Here is a 26931-nt window from a genome sequence, read left to right on the forward strand (position 1 = left end):
TGCTTGAGATATGACCAATTGCTTACCAGAAAAAAATCTATATTGATGATTTTCTTTCTGCTTGCCCTTTGCCCAGTGAAACAGATATAATTTAGACAAAAGAAATGTCTTCATTTAGGTGTTGGAAAATCAGATGAAGAAGGATCTTGCAGATAAGGAAGCACTTGAGAATATGCTCAGAAGACATGAAGAAGAAGCACGTGAGAAATGCAAAGTTCTGGCTGAACAGAAGGCGGTATGTGGTGTTGAGCTGGAAATCAAAGCTGCTTGAAGAGTAGCTTTCTAAAGCTGATTTCAAGCAAGATAATCTTGTTTGAGGTTCTGTAGTGCTGCTGAGCTGCTTTGAAGGAAATTCATTGATTAATATGAATTTTAAGAGACATGTTTTTTTAATTCAGTGTCTTCACTGAATTAAATATAAGAATTCACTGAATTGAATATAAGAATATTTCCTTAAAAAAAGCCATGCAGCTTGCTGTGTACCCCTCATTTTGTGCCTTGATAATGATTGCTTTTTCCTAACATTAAAGCAGTAGCAAGCAGCTACAAATAGCTTCAGTAATTGCATTTGTGTTGTTCATTTTGGCCATTGGATCAGTTCTCTTTTAGTTCATTTTTGTTTCTGGAAAAAGTTCAGACTTTTTTATAAACTTTATTTTTGTAACTGCTGGCGTTATGCAGTCTCAAAGGCTCACTGCTGTGTTTCAGATGATCAATGCAATGGATTCCAAGATCAGGTCACTGGAGCAGAGAATTGTGGAATTGTCTGAGGCCAACAAACTGGCAGCAAATAGCAGCCTCTTTACCCAGAGGAACATGTAAGTGTGGCAGCTGCTGTCACTGCTGAACAGGTCTCAGGAAGATGACCTTAAAGCCTTTTCCAATTGAAATTATTCTCTGATTCACTGTGCAAAAGTGGCTCTTTTTTGCAGGCCTGCTCTGCTCCCTGCTTGTTTTTCAGTGAAAGCATTTCAAAAATATGCTCTGTTATTCAAATAGTTTGGGCTCGCTGTATATTTTGTGTTTTCTCAAACATGACTGGGAAAATTGGTTTGTATTACAGTGTTTACTTTGGAGCATTTCCTAAGGCAGGTGATTTGTGTAGGTTTGCCAAATATGTTAAATGAATACTAATAATTTTATGTCTAAAATACCTCTGGAGAAGCACACATTCCTTCTTTAAACATAAACATTGCTAATAGATTTATATTTTACTCAGTTCCCCTGACACATGATTTTGAAATTGAAAACATTAAACACCCTTCACTCACAAACATTCCATCATGCCTTGATGGGTGAGAAGACAAGGAAGAACACTAGATTTTTAAGCCACGAATTTCTGTGTGTTTTTGAATTTTTCTGTTTCAGATCCTTTTGTCTGTCTGAACTTTATTTTTCTTTGTATTTTAGCTGTGGTTCCTTATCCTTATAATATTGTTTTTCCTTCATAAATGACTTAGAGATGTTCTACTTCAAGTGTAGAAAAAGCATGGGTTGTTTGATACCTCCTGCAGGGCAGGGCTAAAACAGTATTTGCCCTTACTGAGTTCAGAGATTCACCAGCTTGGTTTGCACAGAGGTTACAGTGTCCATCAGCTGCTGGATCCAACATCAGGCAGTGCTTTGTGGGAAGCACTTGGATAGATTCACCTCTAATATTGAATAGAATCAGACAAGGATGAGTTTTGGCAAAGACTTGCTTTGGTTTCATTCTTTTTTTGTGGTCATTATGCCTCCAGATATGTAATGGCTCCAATTTTCATTGCATTTCAAATACCTTGCAAATTATTTTAGCCTTAGCAGCCAAAAATATTCACAGAAATAACTGAGGAACTTAATTGTGTTGCTTAATGCTCCAGATGACCTCCAGTTAATCACCCAGGGAGTTTGTTGAGGCAGCAAAAGCCATAACTTACCTTCAGTCTAAAATAAAACAGAAATGTCTGGAGGTGGAGCTGGGAAGTGTATGGAAGGTTGAATGTCTCAGTCATGGGTGCTGAACTGAGTGTATGGACTTAAAGCATCCTCTGGGAGCCACATCCTTGACTGGAGAGCCACAAAAACAAGAAAAAACATATAATAATGTTTTAACATACCATTTGAAATAGATTATTGTGAGACATACTGTCAAATGATGAACTTTGCAGGATTGGTAGGAGACAGTACAGAATTAGCAACATTTTGAGAGAAAATTGCTTAATTATGCATGCAGTTAGTTAATGAATTTGTGCTTATTTTGTGAATTGGGCTGTTGAAAATGTATAAATTGTTGTTGGACTGCATTTTGAACCCACAAAAGCTGCAGCTAATCTGAGCATGCATCAAGAGGAGAGCTAGTGATTAAACTCTTCAGAGGAGAGGGGAGCTCTGCAAGCTTTTGTTCCAGCAGTATCTGAGGAAACCAATGATTATCAGGTTCCTGAGAAGATAGCCCAGTAAACAGCAGGAAATGAAATAACACCATTTGACAGTTCTGGCTGACAGTAATCTGTAGAGGTAAATTAAAAAAACAGAGAGGGTAAAAGGGTTTTGCTTGCAATGCACAGAAATGTGAGTCAGAAGACTTAAGTTCTATTTTTAGTTTTGTTAAGTCTTCCTATTTGATCTTGGGCAACCCACATAATTTCTCTGGGATAGGATTAATAACAGCTTATCTCACAGTGAACTTCTTAAAATATTAATTCATTAATATATGTAGAGCTTTGTGAGGCTTCTAAGTAGAAAGCACTCTATGAGGCAGAATTTTCCAATGCATGATAACACAATTTCAGGAACTGTAAATAATGCAGAAAGACCCCTTTTTTTTTTTTTTTTTTTTTTAGTGTCAATTTCAAATTACAATAATTAATAATTGCCAGCTCTCAAAATTCTTATGAGAACAAGTAACTATTTTTGTTCAGTTTGTGGATTAAGACTTTGATCAGAGACAGCAAAAGCTTCACTTCAGTGCAGATCAAGTTCTATGTCCATTACGACTTTCAAAAGCCCCCAAGAAAACAACTCCAACACACAACCCCCAATCCTAAAGAATGGGGTTCCTCTTATCTCATGGAAATACACTCTGAGAAAGCAACTCTCAGAATTTATTTTTCTATAGAAAAAGATGTGACAAGGAACTGATGAAATGAGTAGAATTAATTGTACCTTAAATAGCATTATAGATTACCCTCTACAAGATTAATTTGTCTGTGCAAGTGGCAAACACAGAATTTTAGTACTCTGGGCATATGTTGATGAATACACTAGTATTTTTTATTTTTAGCTGGGAGATAGAATTTAAGACATGAACTTAACTGTTCTGCTTCACAGCAAACTTGTGTTTTCCTTACTTGACCCCAGTGGAAGGACATGTGTTAAGGGCATTTCAGGTTTGTCACTTGTGCATTTCTCCTATCAGGAAAGCCCAAGAGGAGATGATTTCAGAGCTCAGGCAACAGAAGTTCTACTTGGAAACACAAGCTGGAAAGTTGGAAGCCCAGAATCGAAAATTAGAAGAACAATTGGAAAAGATGAGTCACCAAGATCACACTGACAAGAACCGCCTGCTGGAGTTGGAGACACGGCTGAGAGAGGTGAAAACATGGCTCTAATCCCTCTCAACAAACTTTCCTAAATGTACCCCATGTTGTGAATGCAGTGAGAACTAGAATTATCTTCTTGTAGTGGTATTTGAAAGTGTATTAGTAATTAAAAAAATTAAAAAGCTCATTAAAAGGAGATAAATGTAAGTATTAAGGACTTGTCATCCTGAATCTGAGCTTTTAGATCATCTTGCCTTTTCAGAATTCTATTTCTGTGTTTGTTTGTACAATACCCTTATAATATTGTCTGGGTAGAGAGTAATAGCTCAGCAATGTACAATGACCAGACAGATAACCTGTAGCCTTAGAGTCTACAAAAGAAAGCAAAGGACACAGCAGAATTGCTGTAAGAAAAAAGGAGCTGCTGCTCCCTGCACCATTTTCAGGGTTTTCTGGAAAGAACACCTAACAGTAATATGGAAGTATACTCTTTTAAAGATCTGTGAGTTGTGCTTCAGTTTTAATTTTGTATTAACTGGTTTGGTTCTACAAATTCTTCTCCAGTCTTAGTCCACTAATTTTCAGCTAAGGCTGAAATCTTGCCTTTAGCTAAGATTGTTGAACAACCTACTTTGGCCAGAAGCTGACTGAGACCAGTGTAAGGTTTCTGACAGCCTTGTCACACATCTCAAGCACAACAGACAGATTTCCTTGGAATAGCAGGGAGCCTGAAGAAGGTGCGAAGGTTTCTGAACACTGAGATGTGTTTTAGTTGTTTATTTCTTATCCCTGGAGTGACTTGTTTATCCCTTTGTGTGCTGCAAGAAAACCTTCATCAGAAGCCGTTCAGGTAAAGCCAGAGCCAGATGAGCTTGTGGGTTTCTATAAAAGGAATATGAAGGGAAGATGAAACATGGAAATCGATTGCAAAATGTATGTAATGTATGCCCAGAGATTCTCCAATAAAGATCCTTAGAGATCTTAGCTTCAGTGAAGAAAGTTCATCACAAACTCCTTCAACATTTTATGTCAGTGTTTGATATGTTTGACTTGCAGCTGGAACTATTCTTGTGCCCTTGTTTCAAAACGCCAAGAAAACCAAGTAGATTTTAGGGAGTAGACAAAGCTGTGTTCTTGATTTCTCAGTGCCTTAAGCAGTCTGTCAGGATGTGATTTTGGGAACAGAGATGGCAATGGCATCTTAAAGTGGGCTCTGAAACAAAACTCCATTGCCTGTAATGTCTTTGTTAGTAACTCACATTTGGGTACTACTGTGACTTTCTTCAGGTTAGCCTAGAGCACGAAGAACAAAAGCTGGAGCTGAAGAGGCAGCTGACAGAGCTGCAGCTGACCCTGCAGGAGAGGGAATCCCAGATCACTGGGCTGCAGGCTGCACGGACAGCCCTGGAGAACCAGCTCCGCGAGGCCAAGACCGAGCTGGAGGAGACCACAGCTGAGGCAGAGGAGGAGATTCAAGCCCTCACGGTGAGCCCTGGAACTTGTCCTGTGAGCTGCACATACACACTAGAATTATGTAGGTGCATGTTTCAAAAAGAGTTAAAAGGAATTTATGTGGTCTAATTTTTAATTTTCAGAAATGGATATGAATTGTGCCTTGTGTTGATAGAGGCATGAATGGCTAAAATGTCAAATTTTGTCTTTAACCATTTGAATACTACCTAGTAATGGTTCATTGCTGCCTAAACTGGCTGATGGCTTGTAGGAGCATCATTACTTTTGTTTCGAGGTGAAAGTTGCATCTGAAATTGGTATTGTTAAGAGTTTAACTCTGTGATTTACTTATTTAAATAATAGCTCATGAGTTTGGAAGTACTTGATGGTCATAAATGTTTTGATGATTTTTTTCTTCCTATCAGTTACCCTGCTTTGAGGATACTTATTCAGGGGGGAAAAAAACCCCACCAAAATCATAGGAAGAGTGTTCTAACACATAATTTTATTCCAGTGCTTGTTTAATTAATAATTGTCATGTGTGTCTGGTGAGGTGTGTGAGCGATAGAAAGGAAAACAGAGTTCAAGTTCTGCCACCCTCTTCCACCCCAGCCCCTGTAAATGGAGTTCTAGATTATATGCTGCTGGTTGCTGTCTCTTGAGCACAAAAGGATGCTTTCAAACTGTTTGATTCTAAGAAATATTTTCTTCACAAAAGATTCCCAGGGTTGTGGGTAGAGAGTTTGACTTGCTACCAGCTAACCCCCCTTGAGCAGCAGCCTGTAATGACCTTCAAATCCTGTGATTTGGAAGTGTTAAAAATGTACATTCTTGTGCTCCAGTGGCATTTAATCAAAGAACTGTTCTGAATATTGCTGCCATTGCCGGTTTTTGGGAGGGGAGGGGGGCTCAGCTGGCACGGGTGCTGGTATTATGCTGATGCTTTGGGTAGATGAATGGCAGAACCATTCCCTCAGTTCTAAAGTGGGCACGGGCTGGGCAAGTGCAGCAACAGCATTGAGGCCTAAGAATAACTGAATAGAAATGGCACTGGGCTCTTTTTGCTGAGAACTGAGGCAGTCCCTTCCCAGCTGAAAGCTTTGCATAACAGCCACTATCACTGCCAGGGGGCTGGCAATGCACTTGGGATCCTTACCCAGCAGTGAAACAGATGAATATTCATGACCTGTGCTCACTCAATTATTGCTCCAGTTAATGGGGCAAACTGGTAGTGCTGGACCAGCTGCTGTCAGACAGCCCAGCCAAGCAGGCTTGGGACTATTCCTGTCATGGAGTTTTTTACATACTTTTATTTCTCATGCTGCCTGTTGGGCTAAGATAGTTTTTAAACTCTCATATTTGCCTTCTGCTGAACGTTTTTTTTCCTGTTTAGTCTCTTGGCTCCAAGGAAAATCTTCTGAATGAAGAAAGGTGGCTGGATATGAGCAGTAACCTTTCCTTTAAGTTTTCACATAGCACATGGCATTAGACACTTGTTAAATCACTTTGAATTTCGAGAGAGGCCACGAGGCTGAAACAAGAACTTTTTGCTTTGTCATGCTTTGCTTGTAAATTAGGGGATAAAAATGGTGCATGCAATACTGCATTCTTTAAAATGAGTGTTTGAACTTTTCTGTACTCTAGATGCTGTCCTCCAAAGAATTGATTATTATGTTTTATCACTGCTTTTTAGAGAGGCTCAGGCTTAAATGTGACTATGGTAGGATTCAGGTAGATTGGCAGAGCTGTTTGGGGTAGCTTGCATTATACATCACTATAGTTTTTCTTTGCAAGCATTTAATTGTGTGCAGTGTTTATTTTCTATGAAACATCAATCGGGATACGGAAATAAAACCAACTCAAATTAAAATATCAAGAATGTAAAAACTTAACATGGGATCAACAAGTCTTCTGGTGCCCATTTCAGATGGAACCTGTTACATAATTCCATTCTTGAGCTTGTGCATTTTCCTAAAGCACTTCGGAGGAGCTGGGAGCATAAGTGTATTTTGATTAAGTAGGATGGGACTTTTGCTAATCAGTTCTTTGCCACTGCAAAGTGCTTTCATAGCCTGCAGCATCTGCCTTCCAAACTTTGCTTGCTGGTAGACTGTTCTGCAGTTTGTTTAGCAACAGCATTCTCGAATTCTAATGTATGAAAAATTGATGATTAACTTCTTACCTCCTTTAGGCACATAGAGATGAAATCCAGCGTAAATTTGAAGCCCTTCGTAATAGCTGCACAGTGAGTATTAAATACAGATCATTGAATTATTTTGAAATTAAGGATAATGAAACAAACAATTTCCTCATTTAATCCTTGATGACACTAGTTCCTAATGTGGACTTTTGGCTTCAAGGTGCTAGTAGGAGCTGGATGGATTGGATTGGATTTCTTTTAGGTTTCAGGTAAACCTCAGTTTTGAGGTTTTAGTCTGATCATGAAATTGTCACTGTTCTTCTTTTTGGAGAAGAAAGTAAATTAAAATATCTCATTGCAGTGCAGCTAATAAGAATGGTGCAGCAGCTGCAAAAAATGATTGTAGATGAAGGTCTTTTCTGCTCACAAGAGGAAAAGATCTACCTGTCCAAATTCTGAGCTGCATTGTAGATCTAGACCTGAGTGGGTTTTAAGGAGGATTTTAACACTGTTTGAAGAAACAAAAAAGTGTTAAGGTTCCAAATAATACTTTGGCATACAGCAGAGAGAACTCCAGGATCTGAATTTTTACCTTCTGTTGCCTGAGATCTTTGACATGTTTTCAGATTCTTTTAATCAGTTCAGGATAGATGTACAAGGGCTTTGTCTATCCACAGGGATTCTTGCAGTTTGACACTATCTTCACACTTGTTCCTGGTAGTTGATGGAGAGCATATGCCTTTCAATGACACAAATTACACAAGTATTGGATAAGGACCACAATCCTCTGGGTCAGCAGTGATTGTAAATTATTCTGGGCTCTTTCTCTCTACCCCACACCGTAAGCCGGGCTTAATTGTTGGGACTTTTTATCTTGATTGTTTCCCTGCTTCCAGTGATTTCCTCAAATGTAATTTTTCATGCTGTAGGAGTAAGTCTCTAATGTATAAGTTTTCATCTTTTAAAATATCTTTTCAGCATGGGAGTCATTCTGTTTTCCTCACTTCCTCTTTAGCACTAAGCAAGGGGATTCTTCTGGACATGGAATATCTAGATAGGAAGAAGTGAGGAAATACAGCTTTCTAAAGTGTTTTAACCTCTGTCTAAAAGAAATCCTACACAAGAAACTTCACTTTCTGTTCCCTTCCTCCTTTTCTTAGATTGACTGTCTAGCTCCCTATGTGTCATCATCGATCTTAAATCCAGAGCTATCTTCTGTTGCTCTGGATCTTGCCTTTCATTCAGAGCGGCAGCTTTCTGTGAAAACACTTTTGTGATCTCCAGGCAGGGAAAAACCAGGTGTGGAAACTCTGTGGCTTCTGTTCACTGCAGGGTCAGCTGCCTTGCAGAGCTGTAACTCATTATCTAGTGACACTTCAGCTCTGAGTGTGGGGAACAAGCTCCAGCAGTGAAGAATGACCCATAACATTTCCAGAATGTCAAGAGCTTCAAAGGACTTGTAAAAGTGTTGTGCATTGTAAGGTCCTCCAGTGGGATAAGTGGGATTAGACATCCTTATCAATAATAAATTAATTAAATAGTTCCTAAATGAATAATACATGCCCATGGTACATTCTCTTTGCAGCCCAGGAGAATGCATGTATAATTTAATTTCATATTGTGTGCTATGACTGCTCCTGGCTGTCCATCCTGCCTGAGGAATGAGGAAATCAGGGCAATCTTCTGTTGCCAGTGAGGGTCAAGAAATGCTAATTACACTGCTTTCACCAGATGTTTGTTTCACACTTGTTTTTATCTGATGGTACCAGTGAGATGCAGGCTGTGCTTTTTGGTGTGACTCACTTGAAGGTGATTAGAATTTATACTCCTTTTAAAATCCAACAACACTTCAAGGGAATAATTGTAATATGCTACTACTTATACAGCCTGATAAAGGATGGATTTATTCTTTCAGGAAGTTCTCAAGAGAGATCCTTTTTAAGCTGACACAAACTCCTTGAACTAGTCTGGCAAACTTTGCTAGGGAATTACTTTTTATTTGATCTTATTGAGAAGCCCCAAACAGCATAAGAATTACAAAAATAAGATTAGACAGGAAAAAAAATATTAAAAAATTGAATTACTTCAGTACTTTTGCAGTCTTCAAAAGATAAATAAAAATACCTAATCTACTTTCTTTGGTATTGTTCCTGTTTCTCTAGCTTCACAAAGGTCACAGCTTCTGATTGTAGAGAAGGCTGTGTCTGCTTTCCTTGTATCCTCATTGCACACTTGGCCTTCCTTTTGCTGAGGTCTCTGACCAAGGAGGCATTTTTAGGTTCTCCTTTTTCATGCTTTCTGTCACTCAGTTGAGCAAGAAATAATAGGGTACGTAATTACAACAAAAATTGTAACTTGTGGTACCTGCTGAACACACACACAGAGTCATATCACAACCTTCTCACAATGATAGCTCATCCAGCAAATCTGTTGAGGGAGAAAAACTAGTTCCCTACATTTATTCTGTGAAACAAATGGCCCATTTGAGTGTTAAAAGTATTTTCCAGGCAATCAAAGCAAGATCTAGAAATAAAAGGCATTCTTGAAGAGAATTTACACATTTGTCAGTTGTTTCTAGATATCTCCAATTTGCGGCTTGTTCTGAGATCACCAGCATGTTTAAACTTAAAAATACAATTAAGTTATCTAAATAATAATAATAATAGAATTGTTTCCAAAAGGAAACTTCTATTAAGCAGGAAGTAAAGTCTTTAAATATTTAGCAGGAAATAGTCCTATAAAAGCCTTGCACTCAGCTTAGTAAAATACCAGAGAACCACCATCTGAATCATCTGGGTTTTTCAGGTACAGGCTGTTGCTTTTACTCTAGCAATGAGTGGCATTTCTTATTCCTAATTGGATATGGCATTTCCATTTATTCAAGTTTTCCCTAATAAAACAAGACTTATCTTCCCTTCTTGAGTTTCTTTTGTCATCATCTTGTGTTCCAGTCTTAAACATTAACAGGTTTGATCTGCACTTGTGCAAGAGATTGGATACTGAGGCATTAAATCTGCAAGCACATCAGACAGGTATAATTTAAGTTATGTGTGAATTCCTGCTGAATTCAGTCCAAGATCCTGCTTCCACATTTGCTCCATAAGTTGACATAAGTTGTGTTCTTGTGAGCTTCCAAAATAATACTCAGAGATGTTACTTTGATAAAGCTAAATTGTGTTTCAGAGTAAAGGAATCTTGCCCACTGTGACAAGGCTAATACCCAGGCAAAAACTTTTATATGACTTTGTTAAATTTTTTTTTTTTTAGTAAAATTCCTGTTGGGTGGAAGGGTTTATCCTTGATTCCCATTTCACAGAAAATATGATGGCAGAAAGCAGTTACAGGCAGAAATGGAGTTTTGTATTTTTTTGTAGCCTGACAGAAAATCAGAGACTTCTAAGGCATTACTGTGAGAGGTTAATGAGACTTCACTGTGGATAACATCATCATCATTTGAGGAAGAGGCTCCTGTTTGGGAGGGGCAGCTCATCTTCTGGGACCTAGGACAGGACCACAGGGACTGGGTGTTTTAATCCTGGCTTGCTGTGGGGAGGAGAGGAATGCAGTATGGACAGTGTCCCTCAAGATAAACCCTGAAGAGTTTTTGGAGACTGAGATCCATGTTTAAGGTGTGTTTCAAGGCACAGATGTTGTCTGACTATGGAGAGGGGAGGAAAGTAAGGGATTAATTGTCAGGTATTGATGGAGCAGGTAGAGATACAATCTGTCTGCAGCCCTGTTTGAGAGCCTGAGCCTCCCAGTGTTGGGATTTCTCTGCCTGAAAATTTCTCTTTGTCTCAGACAGTAGGTGAAGACAAAAGGAGTCTGTCTGCTCTCACTTCCTCCTCACAATAATTTGGGGCTGAGAGACAGCTTTTTCTTGTTTTCTATTTACTTCTGACAGGTAGCTTTCTGGTAAAGATTAGTGGGGATGGGAGGAGTGGAAATGAATAAAGCAACACTGTTAGTCTGGAATTAGATTAAATTCCAAATAAGACACTGCTGATAGCATCCCACAACAGCTTCCCTTGCTGTGTCCTAGCATTTTCCTGCATGTTTGTTGATGGCATGTGAGAACTGAGACACCTTTATGAAGGAATAGGGTATGGGGAAGTTTGCAAGCTGCAGTTACTAGAATATAAATAAAACTCCTCGTTTTTCTCCTTTTCCTCATTATTGTGCCTGTGGTTTCGAAATGTGGAGCATATGGATTAAATTTAGTATATTTTACCTGGTATGCAAACCAAATCATCATGGCCTTGACTGTTTGTTGCTCTGATATTTGATTTAATCCAGGGCTGGAGAGGTTTGTAGGACCAGGGGTAACAGCTGGGAATCTTCTCAGCCTCACCAGAGAAATACTTTTCTTTCCTCAGATTATTCAGTGGGGAGGGAATTATGCTGGATGTGGCCCCTTCTGCTGAGGAGCTGCTGTGCTAGGGTTGCTCTGCAATATTTAAAAATGAAATACAGTCCTCTGCATCAGGATAAAGATAAGCTGTGTGCTTAGATGTGGTGTGCAGTGAACAATCTGTGTAGTTAGATGATATCTCTGGTTTATGGATTAGTTGTGATGAAGATGTGCATAAATAGAAGAGAAAATTCCAGTTGCTCTGAGTGGTGATGCAGTAGCACAGATACAGTGGCTGTCTAGATTGCCTAGAATTGCTTTTCCAAGGTTTCACATGTTTGGTGAATTTATAAACTTAAAATGTGAAGATTTTTCTAATTGTATTATGTGTTTCTAAAGGGTGTAATAGCAATTTCTTACTGACATTCCTTTAATATACTTCACATTTACCTCAGAATAGCTCAGGGTTGGTTGGTTGGTTTGTTTGAGGTTTTTTGGGGCTTTTTTTTTTTGCCTGGGGATTTCCTTAACTGAAAAGAAAAATATCTAAAGCTATTAACTCTTTACAGGTACAGGGTTCTGGTATAGGTTGTATGTATGCCCAAGACAGTATTTCCAATTAAATGTGGGGTTTTTTTTGATTTGTGTTTTCTTTTTTGTTGATCCCCAGAACATGCATTTATATCACACTAAATCCTATTTTCCTGTGTCAGCATTACCCATTACTTTTTAGGCTTTTAGTGTTAATAAACTCTCTAATCCTGTTGGGTTATACATAGGTGTAGATAGCTATTGGATGTGGTAACAAACATTCCCCTTCTCCATGAAAAATGGAAGATTGTACCAAGAGGAACAAATTTTCTCCTGTTAAAAAAGAAATTATATCTATCTAGATTACATTGTCTAGGTTATAATATGGTTGGAATTTAAGCCAAGGTGTTTTAGAATTGTCAGTAAATAAACTGTTAGAAGAAGGAAAGAGATCATGTCACACCTTCTGGAACCCTTCTTTGTTAACTGCTTTGTAATTTGTCTGAAGTTTTCCAGAAATAGCCTACTGGATAAAATGTAGCAGTGAAATATAATATGATCTGGTTTAATTTTAGTTGTATTCAGGGAAAGAAGTCAAAATCTCAGAACCCAGAATAAAAGAAAATGGGAGCTCAACTTCCTGCCCTTAAGGAATAAAATCAACTTGAAATACAGCCAGTTTTAATAATTAATTAAGTAGTTGGACATATTAACTCTGCATATTACTTTATCCATTTTATCCCTCATCTCAGTTTTCTTGTATTTCAAAACTAGCTTAATATTTTTAAAAATAGAAATTACTTGTATTAGTATATTAATTAGATGTGGAAAAAACCATGAATGTATAAAATATCTCTTGAAACTGCCTAGATACATGGTGTGGTTAAACATAAAATTAAAACAAATGGAAGAAAGAAGTGAGTTTCTGATCTGACATTGAGTAGAGATCTCAGCTGATGTAAGAGCAGTAGGTAAAACACTGTAAAAGCAAATGTTCTTTTGCTCCTTTTTGTTTGTATAAACAAATCTAAGTTCTTATTTCTGTAGCAATATAGGCACTAACATGTCTTTACAACACAGGCTGCCCCCCCCTGAAAGCTTGGTGCAAACAGTGCAGGGAAAAATGTGTATTTTGAACAGGGCAGTGAGAGTGCTCAGAAACAAGCACATGATCAGATTTCTTCAGAAATGTTGTGTTTTGGAGTGTGAATCATCTTGATTTGACCCTGAACATATGGGTGGCAGGAACTCCCCTTCACCCAGCAGGGAGTAATGGCTGTTGGACTTTTTCTGCTCACAGTTTAAAAACCAAATACTGTTAATTTAGGTCTAGGAGAGGCATGGTAAAAGGCTGCCAAAATATGCATTACAGATCCTTCAAAAAGAAGTGGTTGTCATCTTTCCAGAGAGCTGAGAAGAGCTGTGTGCTCTATCCTCTACTGCTTTAGATATTTAAGTCCTTGGCTTGTGTAGGAAATTGGAACATTTACATTTGAATGTGTGGCCAACTGTGCTCTGAGATTTTATTTTTTCCCATTTAATGAAGTATCTTTTTCACTTTTCTTTGACATCCAGGCAAAAGAGCCTCTAGAACATATTTTTAAGGGTTGAATGTGAATTGTATAGAGTTTACCAGTTTCTGAAATTCTTTTTATTAAGCTGATTTCAAGATTACTGAGGTTTCTTTCTCTTCTGTTGTGGTGACATTGATTTTGAGTTAGGGGAGGTACAAATTCATCCACCCAGTGTTCAGGCCTTTCATTCATAAAACCAACTGTGAAAATGGCCCACTGTTGTTTATATTTGGCTTTCAATTGGAGGGGACTGTGGTTGAAAGCTTTTAGTTAGTGCTGACTGAACAAATGGATGCTGCCACTTTGGCAAAGGCCTTGTAGAGTTTTTGCTTTTCACTGATTTTCAATATTGTGTTACCACACTGGTTTCTTCCCTCCTGTGTACCCAGCTGCCATCCATAATGCTGTTACTTTGATAAAATGTATTTCTTAACATTTTTCTGCCTTTGCTGGTTATACCCAGTGTTACAAATAATAACATAAACAATTCCCAGGGATATCCATCAGGTTGCACTGCCTCCACTGCTCCTCTTGGTCTGTTTTCTTCAGTACCACACTTTGAAAGCCTTTCTGAGAGTGATTAGCCTCATTGCACTTAGGGGAGATTGAGGCAAAAAAAGGTCACTGTAAGTCAGCAGCAGAGCTGAGAATTCAGCCAGAACTCCTGGTTCCCAATCCAGTGCTTTAACTGTGACAGGTCTCTCAAATAATAAATTACATTGCAGCATATTTATGCTCTGAACCAGATTTTTTTTAAAAAGTTATTTTCTCTAAGACACAAAACTCTACTCTTAATCCAAGTACATTACTATGAAAAAATATCTGCCACTATAATGCTGCCTTTTTTTTTTTGAATTAGAAAAAATGTAAAAGCTTGGCAATAAATAATTCTGTGTGAATTGATTAATCTCCCCAGTTATACAGAAGAATGATGGATGATTTCAAAAACCTGTGTTTACTCACATGTAATTTATTTTTCTTTCTAGGTGATTTCAGATTTGGAAGAGCAGCTGAACCAGCTCACTGAAGACAATGCAGAGCTGAACAACCAGAATTTCTTCCTGTCCAAACAACTCGACGAGGCCTCGGGGGCCAACGACGAGGTTGTGCAGCTGCGGAGCGAAGTCGATCATCTCCGCCGAGAGATCACTGAGAGGGAGATGCAGCTGACCAGCCAAAAGCAAGTAAGGCTCTCTAGGTCTGGCCAGGAGCTCTTGGTGGGAGCTGGCAAACATTCCTTCTACATCTGGAAATCCATAAGAAGTGATGATGCTTCCGGGGGCAATGGCATTTAAGCCTTCCTTCCCAGGGCAGTTGAGTGAATGGAAATTTTTGGTGTCTCCCATCATGTTTTTACACAATTTTATTTAGCGATCCTGCACTCTGAAGGCATTGTCATTTAGAATTACTCATCTTAATTTTGTGGCGCTGGAAGTCTCGAAATGTTCATAATGAGATCGACCTGACATTATCAGGGATCACAAGTGAATGTACAGGAGCCTTGAAATAAACGGGCTGTGATCTCCCAGCTCCTGCTGGCTGCCGATTTGCATGTACTGTAATCAAATTGCTACGGCTGAAGCTGAAAGTGCACGCTTGATGTGGGATGTGAGAATTCATAGGAGGATTTATTTTTAGACTATGGAGGCCTTGAAGACAACATGTACGATGCTGGAAGAGCAAGTAATGGACTTGGAGGCCCTGAATGATGAACTCCTGGAGAAAGAGCGCCAGTGGGAAGCGTGGAGAAATGTTCTAGGGGATGAGAAGTCCCAGTTTGAATGTCGAGTTAGAGAGCTGCAGAGGATGCTGGATACAGAGAAACAGAGCAGGTCTCTCTCCCTTCCTTCCCTTTTATTAACTTTTATAAAAATTCTCTATAGAAGCTAGTACAAAAATTATATTTAGCATAGGATATGGGAGTTGGAGCTAAATATAAAATCTTGAGGTAGTTCTAAAAATGGTTTATTAGTTAGTAGTCATCACTGATATTGTTCCTTTTGTTTCTTTGCAAGTGAACGATTCAAGGGGAGTGGTATTTATCATTGTAATTTATAAAATGCCTTGCTTTATTATCTTCTATTTTATTTTATGGAAAAAATAGTCTTTGCTCCTGATTGTTCATGTGGGGTCTTGAAATTTTTAAGGCTGTAGTTCTAGCAGGGACAGGAACAGGATTATATAATATAGAAGTGTTGCAGCAAACAGTCTGGCTTTCTAATGTAACATCTTGAATTTGAGGCAACCCCTGAAAAAGTTATTGATGCCACTGCCTGCTAGGGGGAGAGGTCAAGGAGTTAGGTAACATTGTTTTCCATTTTAATGCAGAGTGAGAGCAGATCAGCGTATTACTGAGTCTCGCCAGGTGGTAGAGCTGGCTGTCAAGGAACACAAGGCAGAGATTCTGGCCCTACAGCAAGCACTCAAGGAACAAAAACTCAAAGCAGAGAGCCTTTCTGATAAGGTAAGTAACTTTCAATCCTGGACTTTCATAATTAGATGAAATACTTTTCCACTGATATTACTTTTAGAAAAGTGGCCTTGAGCAGCTTTTTTTCAAGGTGTTATAGAGACAAGTTAAAAAGACTGAAGGGCATAGAATGCAATTCTATCTTCAAGCCAAAGACCTCAGATTTTCTTTGAAAAAGACTAAAGCAGCCTATGATGCCTGGAATGAAGTCCTTCAATAATTTGGTATCTGCATTTGCACAAGCCAAAATGTCTTTTGGCTGGTTTTTCCCCAGCAACCAAAGGCTAATTGTATCATTTTTCTTCAGCATGTGCTTGGTGAAGTCGGATTTTAAGACTCTGGAACTATATTTATTAGTGTTCAATGTTATTCTGACCCTATTTCCCAGCTCAATGACCTGGAGAAGAAACATGCCATGCTGGAGATGAACGCCCGCAGTTTACAGCAGAAGCTTGAGACAGAAAGGGAGCTCAAGCAGAGGCTTCTGGAGGAGGTAACCTTGGAGATTCATGGTAGAACTTCAGAAGGTTCCACATCTTGAGGAGGGGAGGTTGTGTGAATAAGAGTTACACATCCATCCTTCTTCTATATAACTGGGGAGATTAATCAAGTTGGAGTTGTTGTCACTTAAAAGTTTGCAGAGAGTGTGGCCATGTCAGGGAGCACTAAAAGTGAGCTGCTCCTCAGGGGCAGGGGAGCTGGCAGCCAGGGGGGACAGCGTGCCAGGCAAGGACAGGACCTTGCAGCCTGCAGGCTCAGACCCACAGCAGCTGAACAAGAGGACCAGGGCAGATTTGCTGAAGGTACCAGTGATCATTTTAGAAGCCTGTAGTCACAAGGCAGGTCCTAGGTCAGGCCTACAAGGCCAGGTTTGTGCCCAGGCACAGCTCTGACCAGGCCAAGGGCCGTAGCTTAAAACCAGCTCTGGAGCCAACATGCAGAGGGTGCACGCCTGGAGGCCACAGGTGAGGCTTCTCTCACAGCTCTTTTCACCAATGATTTGGGTCACAGGATTTGGATCCAAGGTCACACGCCTGCACCATATCTGGGACTAATTGAATGCAGGCAACCAGTTCTGGGTGGTGGGGGAAGAGGCTTCAGAGGAGGATTTCAGGGATGGTTATGGACAATTAGAGCCTTCTGGTATTCTTGGAGTACTGACAGGTTGCCTGCTCCTTTGGGCATCACCAGGAAAGATTTCTGGCTCTTGCTTTGTAACATAGGAGCGTTCATGATTTTCCTAGTCAGGGACCTGCTTGTCAAGAAAGTGTAACTCCTGAAGGACCAGGGGTATTTTGTCATGTGCCCTCCTCTGGTGTTAACTGGAGACAAAGATGTAAACAGCTGGCCATTATTTTCCTAGTCACTCACATGTGACTATGACTGTCCTGGTTTATACTAAAAATTGTAGTTTTAATTTATTTTAAAATACTGAGGTGGCTTCTGGTGGTTGTACAAAGAGCTTGAGAAAATGGTGCTGCTACAGATTAATATAAATACACAGAAATGCTTGTTTAGTTACAATGCATTCTGAAAGGAAAGGAATCTTCTAGAGTATTGTAATTTTCCATCTTTTGAAGAATTGTGTGGTTATTAATAAGTTCTGCAATGATGATTATTTCACAAGGAGTGACAACATTTAATAGCTTTTACTTACAAGCAAGAAGACAACAAACCCAAAACACTGGCCTTTGTTTTCCTTCCAACAGCAAGCAAAGCTGCAGCAGCAAATGGATCTGCAGAAGAACCACATCTTCCGCCTGACTCAAGGTCTGCAAGAGGCCCTGGACCGAGCAGATCTTCTGAAGACTGAGAGAAGTGACCTGGAATATCAGCTGGAAAACATTCAGGTGAGGGTGAGGAAGCAGGGCAGTGCTCTGCCTCATTCCCTGTGAGGCTCTAGGATGTGATTTACAGTTTGTGTGTGACACTTTCTTCATGGTATTTTTTAGCTCTGTTTTGCTATTGAGTTGTTTGTTTGTTTCTTCTGTTAAGATGAAATTTCTTGCATCTGTGTGTGATTCACAGGTTCTCTATTCCCATGAAAAAGTGAAAATGGAGGGCACTATTTCTCAGCAAACTAAACTCATTGATTTCCTGCAGGCAAAGATGGACCAACCAGCAAAAAAGAAAAAGGTGGGTGAAGAAGGTTTGAGAGGCATGGAATTAAATGGTTTTGTAATTAGTTATGTGCTGTGTATTCTTAATATTCTGTTTTATCTTTCTTTGTGTAAAAAAATGTTGTCCTCATTTAAGACCATTCTGAGTTGGTGAACACAAACTTTACTAGGCAGAATGTGTTCTTTGTGGCTTTTCTGGTATTTTGTTATTCAATAACTTAGGTTGCTATACAACACTTAGGTTACAACCCAGTAGCTACACCTCAGTGAAGCTGTAGGAATACAGAATTTTAAGCATTTTTTTTAATGCTGAGTATAATTTTTTATATTTTTTTAATGTATATGTGTACAAACCTATAATGTATCAAGAGTGGTTGTCCTGTAGTCACAGCATAGGATGGAGCAGTCAGGCATTGTGACTTGTGTCACAACTTTGTCAGAAGCTGCTCTGTCATTTTGAATGAAGTAATTTAATTTTAACCACGTATTTTGAGATCCTCTGTTTAGATGCTTTGGGAGACTCCAGGTGTGAGTACTAACAGGTAATGTACATCCCTCTTTAAATTAATCCATATCTTGACATTTTTCTCTCCAGTGCCAATATGAACTAAAAATCCATCTTTACACATAACAGAATTGCCATTAGGCCCTCTGGCCGGACTGCCACTAGCTAGTGTCACTTTGCCTAGGTTCAGCCATCTCTTGCTAGGAGTTAGGAGTTGTCTGTGTGTTTCTGTTGCTAGGGCCTGTTTAGTCGGCGGAAAGAGGACCCTTCTTTACCCACACAGGTTCCCCTGCAATACAATGAGCTGAAAGTGGCACTGGAGAAGGAGAAGGCTCGTTCTGCTGAGCTGGAGGAGGCTCTACAGAAAACACGCATTGAACTCAGATCTGCTCGTGAAGAAGGTAGGGGCTAACAGAAAGGTGAATCTGGAAGGAGGCACACATTCTTGGTCTGAAAATGTGCCTTTAATTGTGTGCCACTCTAGCAATAACATATGTTGTTTAACTATTACCAATGCTGTGATGTTACAATAAAGCTGCACTTGATTCTGTGGGCTGTAACTGCAGACTGGTCGCACAGAGCCCTGCTAGGAACCAGAGTGCCACGTTGGTCACATTAACCGGGGACATTTGTCTTGTCTGTAGCTGCTCATCGGAAAATATCCGACCACCCTCACCCCTCCACCCCGGCCACAGCCAGGCAGCAGATCATCATGTCTGCCATAGTGCGCTCCCCAGAGCACCAGCCCACGCCCATCAGTCTGCTGGCTCCACCGTCCAGCCGCCGGAAGGAATCCTCCACGCCTGAGGGTAGGCTCCTGTTCAGCTCCTCTTCCACCTCTGTCAATGCCATCTCTTTATGGATTTCGTTTTCACCCTGCTGATGAGTTGTGTCCCTTGCAGAGTACAGCCGGCGCCTGAAGGAGCGGATGCACCACAACATCCCCCATCGCTTCAACGTGGGGCTCAACATGAGGGCCACCAAGTGCGCCGTGTGCCTGGACACCGTGCACTTCGGCAGGCAGGCCTCCAAGTGTCTGGGTAAGGGCAAAATCAGCACAGCTCGGGGGGAGGAGAGGCATCAGCCATCTAGAGCAGGGAGGAAATGACAGTGTGAAGACTCTGAAACTACTTGGTGCAAACATTGAGAAAACATCATGGCTTGGAGTGGAAGGGGAACCTTGGAGAAGATGGGATTTATGTGTTAGAAGTTGAGGCAGCTGTGTCATGATTGGGGTTTTTTTTTCCTTGTCATTTAACAGAAGTTTTTCCCTGTCCTCTTGTCAGAATGCCAGGTGATGTGTCACCCAAAATGCTCAACTTGCTTGCCAGCTACTTGTGGGCTGCCAGCAGAATATGCCACACACTTCTCGGAAGCGTTCTGCCGGGATAAGATGAATTCCCCTGGCCTGCAGCTGAAGGAGCCAAGCACCAGTCTGCGTCTTGAAGGGTGGATGAAAGTGCCAAGGTATAAACAGGAGTCTTGGTGCCATGTCAGGTGCTGAAATATTTGGCCTGATATTACCCTGGCCTTACAATGAGCTCATTGCTACAGGCCCTTTACATGGGCATTGCAATTACCACCACCATAATTACAGTTGCTACCGCTGAAATTTCTCTTTTATAGGAGTTGCATGCTTGCTTTATGTAGAATCCAAGCAGAAAGTCCAACATGGCTTTGTGCTTATTTTCCTCAGGAACAATAAACGTGGGCAACAGGGCTGGGACAGGAAGTATATTGTCCTGGAAGGAACCAAAGTGCTCATTTATGATGCCGAAGCAAGAGAAGGTAACTTAGAATTTCTAGCAAGAATATATTTTTTAATCTTCAGATATTGTTTGGTGGGTTGAGAGGCTTAAAGATTATTACTGTTTCCTATGGCTGTACCAAATTGAGCTAAATCTTCAGTGAAAAAGCAACATTATTTTTTTTCTAGACTCTTAGCCATTTTATTGGCTGGGATGTCATAATAATCCAGCTGTGAAAACATCCAGTGTGCATCCACTTCCTTTTGCTATCACAGTTATTTTCTTGCTACCTTTTTGTCTGTCCCTAATCTGTCTCCCCATTCTCCTGCAGCTGGACAGAGGCCTCTGGAGGAATTTGAGCTCTGCCTTCCTGATGGTGATGTAACTGTTCATGGAGCTGTAGGAGCTACTGAGCTTACCAATACAGCAAAGACAGGTGAGAATCTTACATAGATGAGGTCAAATGGATTTCATCTGGCTTGCCATCAGTTAGCCTTGTTTGGCTGAACAGAATTTTCTCCCTCGAGCTTTCATTGTGTAATGCTGTAATTTACCTCCATCTGAATTAGGGGAGTAGCTCAGCACTCCAGATCTAGTTACACCCAGGCTGTTGCTTCTGTTGTGGTAGAACTGTGGTTAATATAGTCATCAACACAAATGGAAGTAAATCTTAAGAGATCTGTAGCATAAACACGCTTTATTTAAATTTCTTCTCTATTAACTGTGATGTATCATAACTTCTGCCACCATTGTGCTCTGACCACAAAGCCATTAACTTAGAAATGCTGTGGGGTGTATACAGTCTCTTATTATGAAAAAATGTTGATGTGTTGATTTGTATGTACTGAATAGAACTGATGGATAAGATTCTGTATGTCTTGACTGTTACATTAAAGGATACAGACTGTTAAAAACAAAGGTTTCCATAACCAGTTTTTACAGATTTTTCTTAATCAGTACAGGGAAAACTTTAGTCAAGTGGCTGGTTTGGTTTTGGTTTTGGCTTTTTTCCCACAATGGAATTTCTTTCTCTTTTGAATAAAGGCAAGAAATTATTTTTGTTGAGTTAAAGACAGCCTTGTATGTATGGATTGCATACATCCAGCTAATATTTGGGTGTAAGTAGCTAGCCTGTGCAGGACCTGTAAAGGAGAAACCAATGTGTAAATTGCCATGGTACGTCATGATAAATACAACTTCTCTCCAATGAGGCTGAAAGGTGTTGATTTTAAGTCCACTGACAATATTCCAAAAACTAATCTAAGTCTTATTCTATCTATATAACATCTCAGATGTGCCATATATCCTAAAATTGGAGTCTCATCCACACACCACTTGCTGGCCTGGTAGAACACTCTACCTGTTAGCACCCAGCTTCCCTGACAAACAGCGCTGGGTCACAGCACTGGAATCAATAGTGGCAGGTGGGAGAGTTTCCAGAGAAAAAGCTGAGGCTGATGCTGTGAGTATGAAAGTTTCATTTAATAATAAAATATTCTGGGAGGGAGCAGAGTTTTGAAAAATATTTTTTCGGTATTTGACATACTGAGGTTTAACTGAAGGTAAGTTATTGCTTCTGCCTTATGATTTGAGCACCAGGAGTCGGTTCTCTGTGAGACTGCTGCTGTGTATTACAATACCCCTTTACACTTGGAGAGTGTAGTAAGAGAATCCCAAAATGTCTCTGTAATTCCAGCAGAGGAAGGAAGAGCAGTTAGGACATGCTTCAAATCCAGTCTCATAAGGTACCACATGGAGCGAGCAAACCTTAAAAGAAGCAAAAACTCCCTCCCTTCCCATTCATAGAGAGTCAGAGGTTTTATGTTTATTGCTGGGGGGAGGTGTGTGTGGGTGTGTACTTTTTAGTTTGTTTTATTCCTAATAAGAGGTTAAACAGATTTGTTTAGGTTTTGGATAGCCTTTCTCACACTATCACACTGATAATTCTATTTTCTGGCAAAGGGAAGTTGGATTCTGTGGCATTGCATAAGAGAAGTAGTTCTGGAGGTAGGGAATATCTGACTGCCGGAAATACTCTTTTTTCCTCAGGCTCACATTTCTTTGGTATCTGAGAAAAAAAAAAAAACATGCTCCCACCAACATTTGTACTTTACTTTAAACCTTCTCCTTGGAAAATTCCACTGCTCTATTGTAGGAGGTTGGGGAAAATGGAAAGGATAGAGACAACAATAGGTTCTGCCTGAATTTAGGATAATTCTGATCAGTTTGCCTTACTGTGTCTAAGGTAGATAAAAGTTTACTAATTCTTTTGTAGGAGGCATCCCTGCAACTTTTAGCTTTCTGAGAAAAAGAAATCTTTGCCAATCTCTTTGCCTGTCTGAAATGATGACCTTATATTGTTAAAATACTCACAGATAAAGAGATGAAGATTAACTCAACAAGAAAAAAATTCTTTTTGTCATTTACAGAAACTGCTGGGGAACTCCCTGCTGAAGCTGGAGGGTGAAGACCGTTTGGATATAAATTGCACAATGCCCTTCAGTGACCAGGTAATGTCACGTGCACTTGGTCCTTCTCAGTAGTGGATAATTGATTCAGGGAAATGGCATCTTGATTGCAATATGTGTAATTATGCACTTGTTTGTGGGTTTGATTTTTCTCTTCATTGCTAAAGAGTATCACCCAAGTTGCTGTTGGAGCATTCCTTGTTCTCCTCACGCAGTGCTATTTTTTCCCCTATTGTAGGTAGTACTGGTGGGTGCAGAAGAAGGTCTCTATGCCCTGAATGTTCTGAAGAATTCCTTAACGCACATCCCAGGAATGGGAGCTGTCTTCCAAATTCACCTCATCAAGGATCTGGAGAAGCTACTCATGATAGCAGGTACAGGGCTGTGTGTCCCCACTGGCCCTGCAGTGGATCTGTGCTGCCAGGTCCTGCTTGCCTTTGGATTTGTTCCAGGCTTTTGTCTGGTGTTTTAATCAGCAAATTGGCAGGAATGCCTTGCTGTGGTTAACACAGCCCTGTGTGAGGCTGGCTGGTAAGGGATTATGTGAATGAGCACTCAGTTAAACCTCCACAAGACACTGATTTCAGAGCCGAGGGAGGGAACAACCAGAGACAAAACATTTCCAGGTTAGAGGTCAGTTGTCATTTCAAGTTCAATTTAAAAAGTGTTGAGCTAATCAGTGAACATCTCTTCCTAATTATTGCATAACATTTTAAATATAATTAACTATTTGAGGACCACTATGTGATCACTGGGGTATAGGGCCAACGCTTACCTTCTCTTGCCCTGTAACAAAGCTGGGACTCCTGTCAGGATTTAAGATTTCTTTATGAAAGGAACACCAGCTTTAATCTCTCCATCTGTGGTTTTCCAGAGATAATCCTTCCCACACGGATGTAGGCATGCTGAACATTAGGCTGTATCTTCGTCTGAAAGCCCAAATTATCAAGTGTCTATATGACATTTGCAGGGAATGAGAAAGAAATTCTTTCCTGTTCTGCTAGTTTTGTGTTTTTTCCCTGGTAAGGGTTTAAGATGTCCATGGTTTATTTGTGCCAGGGTAGTAGAGAACAAAGCAAATCTCACATAATGAGAAGGCTGTGTTAGTCTGTCACTGGACTTCTGGGAGGAATTGGCCTTGGGCTGCAGTGCAATTCAACTGCAGGGCAGTTCTTGGAAATCCCTTGCCAGTTCTGTTGGCACAGAGTAATTAAAACATCTTGTACTTGAAGAAGTTCTGAAGGGCAAAATAAAACTTCCTGGCTAATTTTGAATAATGTCTTAATGAGGCCACAATTACTGTGTTCTGCTAGACTTGAGCAACACTAATAATCTGTGCAGGGAATGGTTGTTCTCCTGGTGGATTTACTGCCTGTTGTAGGGTTGGGATTTTCTAAGTTTTCTGATTCAGTTTGAATAGGAATAATATGGAATGAATTCTGCGTGGTACTTTGTGACTGTTTCCACAGTAACAGCCTGTAACAATGAGCTGCTGCTTAGGTAAGACTTTTGTAGTGAATAGGGAGTTCTCCCTTGATGAAATGCACCCTTTTTTTGTTTCCAGGAGAAGAGAGGGCTCTGTGTCTTGTTGATGTAAAGAAAGTGAAGCAGTCCCTAGCCCAGTCTCACCTCCCAGCCCAGCCTGATGTCTCACCAAATGTCTTTGAGGCTGTCAAAGGATGTCACCTTTTTGCTGCTGGCAAAGTAAGTCACAGCTCCCTTGTGCCCCCAGACCACCTCTTAGACTGCTCTGAGTTTAATATTAACAAATCAGCATCTTTACACCACTGGCAACACATCCAAGGTCTGTGTTCTTGCTCTGAATATTCTTCTTCAAATAAGAAGAATGTATGGGCTGAAGAGAGGCTGAGCTGGAGGCAGAATGGGGGATTTGCTGCTAATGTGGATCCATTCAGTCAGGATGCCATGGTGGTATAGCTTAAACTGCTAGATAGTAAGAAATGCAGCATAGCATGGTACTACTGCCCCCTCACTGTATGCTACAGTTTTGAGGTTTTTAATTAGAGAATTCTGTCCAGTCTTTGTCCTTGAATGTCATGCTTCCAGGCTAGTAAATTCCATAGGTGTTTGTGTCACTTAATTCTAAACATTTACACAGATTGCTGGTTTTAGTATGGAGCATTTAACCACAGTAAAAATTCTCATTGACAATTACTTCTGTGGACTACTTTGGTAACAGAGCACCACGCATTTCAAAGTGATGCTTAAGATAAGTTTCAGGGGTTAAAATGTAGACCTAACCTATTTCAATTTGTCAATCCCTTTTCTGTGCAAAACCTTCTCATATTTTATTAACGTCTTTCAAGCATAAAAGAAATCATAGAAGCCATTTAAATTCACGTTCTTTTTTGAGAATGTGAAGAGGCTTTTCATTATTTCATGAATTCACAATAATTACCCTATTAATAAAATGTACTTGCTTATCTCTGCAAAGTTCTTTTTGTGGCAAGAGGTTCTCAGTCTGTTTCACACGCTCAGCAATAGAATTTATTTTATTGCTGTCCTGAACTGTGCTTGTTATCTTCCTTACAGGTTGAGAACAGTCTTTGTATCTGTGCAGCCATGCCCAATAAAGTGGTGGTTCTGCGATACAACGAGAGCTTGAGCAAGTTCTGTATCAGAAAGGTGAGTTTAGTAACTCCCTGCTGTAGTTGAGGTTAATTCACATAGTGCTGTAAGCCTTTGCTTTGGAGTAAACATCTAAAACCTTTCTGTGTGCATGAGAAAATTTGTTTGCGAGCTAAAATGATAACAAATTGCACTGTGCACTGACTCAAAGTGGAGTAGGCAGTAATTTCCTTTAATAAGAGTTGGCATTTTTGGAGAGATGCAGAACAGAACTGTGATTTTTTTTGAGATGCTGGGCTGAGCTGTAATCATACCCTCAGAGATCTCTCCTCAGGACGTTTAAACACCACCTGCCTTAACACACCTGGCACCCAGAAACTCGTGTTCTCTCCTATGCACAAATTAAAGGATGTTCCAGTCAAACTGCACCTCCCTGGGATGTTCTGCAGGTGACTTTGCAGGCACCAGCTCATTTTCCAGTGTGACTGAGGCTGCTGGAGGGAAGCAGTGGGCACAGCCATGCAGATCTGGCCTCCTCAGGAGGAAAGGCATGACTGATGGAGATCTGGGCACAGATGGATGCCAGCACACCTGGAATGTCTACAAGCATTGCAGCTGATACCAACTCCTGCTCACAGCAGGGACAAGTGAGGGTCTGCAGCCCTTCCTCTGACGAGGGACATGCACAACATGCAAAGGCATGTTTTAGAGGGCAGCTTTTCCTTATCTCCACTAATCCAGACAACTGAATTTAGATCCTAACAAGATGGCAGCAAGCCCAGAATATGCTTTTCTTTTCTGCCAACAAAATTTCCAGATAAAGTAGGATTTATGTAAGGAATCTTGTCCTCAGAAGATCTGGGAATCTGTGCATTGTGTCATGCTAACCTGCAGAGTATCCCAACTCTTCAGTCACAAGGCAGGTTTGGTGGACAACATCTCTCTGTCATGTACAAAGAAGGAAGGAAGGAAGATTGGCTGTGACCTCCAAGGGAGCTGCTCACTGCTGCTCCAGAAAACAGAGCTGCAGAGCAGAAGAATATCTTCCAGAACAGTGTATTCTTCCAAAAGGGAGATAATCTCTCCAGAGGCGAGTTGATATGCAAGTCTACATTCAAGCATCACTTCCAACAAAACAAAACTTTTTTCTAGCAAGAGTTTTTGTTCACATGCTTTTGAGAGACTGCTGGGGTCTTTGAGGTTGCTACCTCTCCCTTTATAAAAGATAAATTTAGCAATATACAATTTTCCAGACTCAGTGTTACCTGTAAGCTGTACAGGGGACTAATATCTGTCCATGCTATCCTTTTTTCCAGGAGATTGAAACCTCTGAGCCTTGCAGCTGCATCCATTTGACCACTTACAGCATCATCATTGGAACCAACAAGTTCTATGAAATTGAGATGAAGCAGTACACACTGGAGGGTAGGAGATAATTCCTGAGAAATGCTCCAAGTGGCTC

The 26931-nt window shown here is 40.3% G+C and overlaps 1 protein-coding gene across 2 annotated transcripts in view; it reads left to right on the top strand.

Annotated features, from left to right (window-relative positions):
- The window catches only part of CIT (citron rho-interacting serine/threonine kinase), a 67308-nt gene that overhangs the window by 34879 nt on the left and 5498 nt on the right, over positions 1 to 26931 (top strand). For both annotated transcript variants that reach the window (XM_041488580.1, XM_041488581.1), the window contains 23 exons: positions 119 to 235; positions 709 to 818; positions 3398 to 3572; positions 4809 to 5006; positions 7165 to 7218; positions 14556 to 14753; positions 15208 to 15401; positions 15898 to 16033; positions 16428 to 16532; positions 17749 to 17889; positions 18068 to 18175; positions 18903 to 19065; positions 19309 to 19473; positions 19567 to 19704; positions 19951 to 20131; positions 20361 to 20452; positions 20744 to 20848; positions 21705 to 21874; positions 22842 to 22922; positions 23119 to 23254; positions 24445 to 24584; positions 25434 to 25526; positions 26786 to 26894. In XM_041488580.1, the coding sequence (XP_041344514.1) occupies positions 119 to 235; positions 709 to 818; positions 3398 to 3572; positions 4809 to 5006; positions 7165 to 7218; positions 14556 to 14753; positions 15208 to 15401; positions 15898 to 16033; positions 16428 to 16532; positions 17749 to 17889; positions 18068 to 18175; positions 18903 to 19065; positions 19309 to 19473; positions 19567 to 19704; positions 19951 to 20131; positions 20361 to 20452; positions 20744 to 20848; positions 21705 to 21874; positions 22842 to 22922; positions 23119 to 23254; positions 24445 to 24584; positions 25434 to 25526; positions 26786 to 26894 (3109 nt within the window). The remainder of the gene's footprint in view (positions 1 to 118; positions 236 to 708; positions 819 to 3397; positions 3573 to 4808; positions 5007 to 7164; positions 7219 to 14555; positions 14754 to 15207; positions 15402 to 15897; positions 16034 to 16427; positions 16533 to 17748; positions 17890 to 18067; positions 18176 to 18902; positions 19066 to 19308; positions 19474 to 19566; positions 19705 to 19950; positions 20132 to 20360; positions 20453 to 20743; positions 20849 to 21704; positions 21875 to 22841; positions 22923 to 23118; positions 23255 to 24444; positions 24585 to 25433; positions 25527 to 26785; positions 26895 to 26931) is intronic.

This window comes from Pyrgilauda ruficollis, unplaced genomic scaffold (genome assembly GCF_017590135.1).
Source record: "Pyrgilauda ruficollis isolate IOZ18807 unplaced genomic scaffold, ASM1759013v1 scaffold9, whole genome shotgun sequence".
Taxonomy (NCBI): domain Eukaryota; kingdom Metazoa; phylum Chordata; class Aves; order Passeriformes; family Passeridae; genus Pyrgilauda; species Pyrgilauda ruficollis.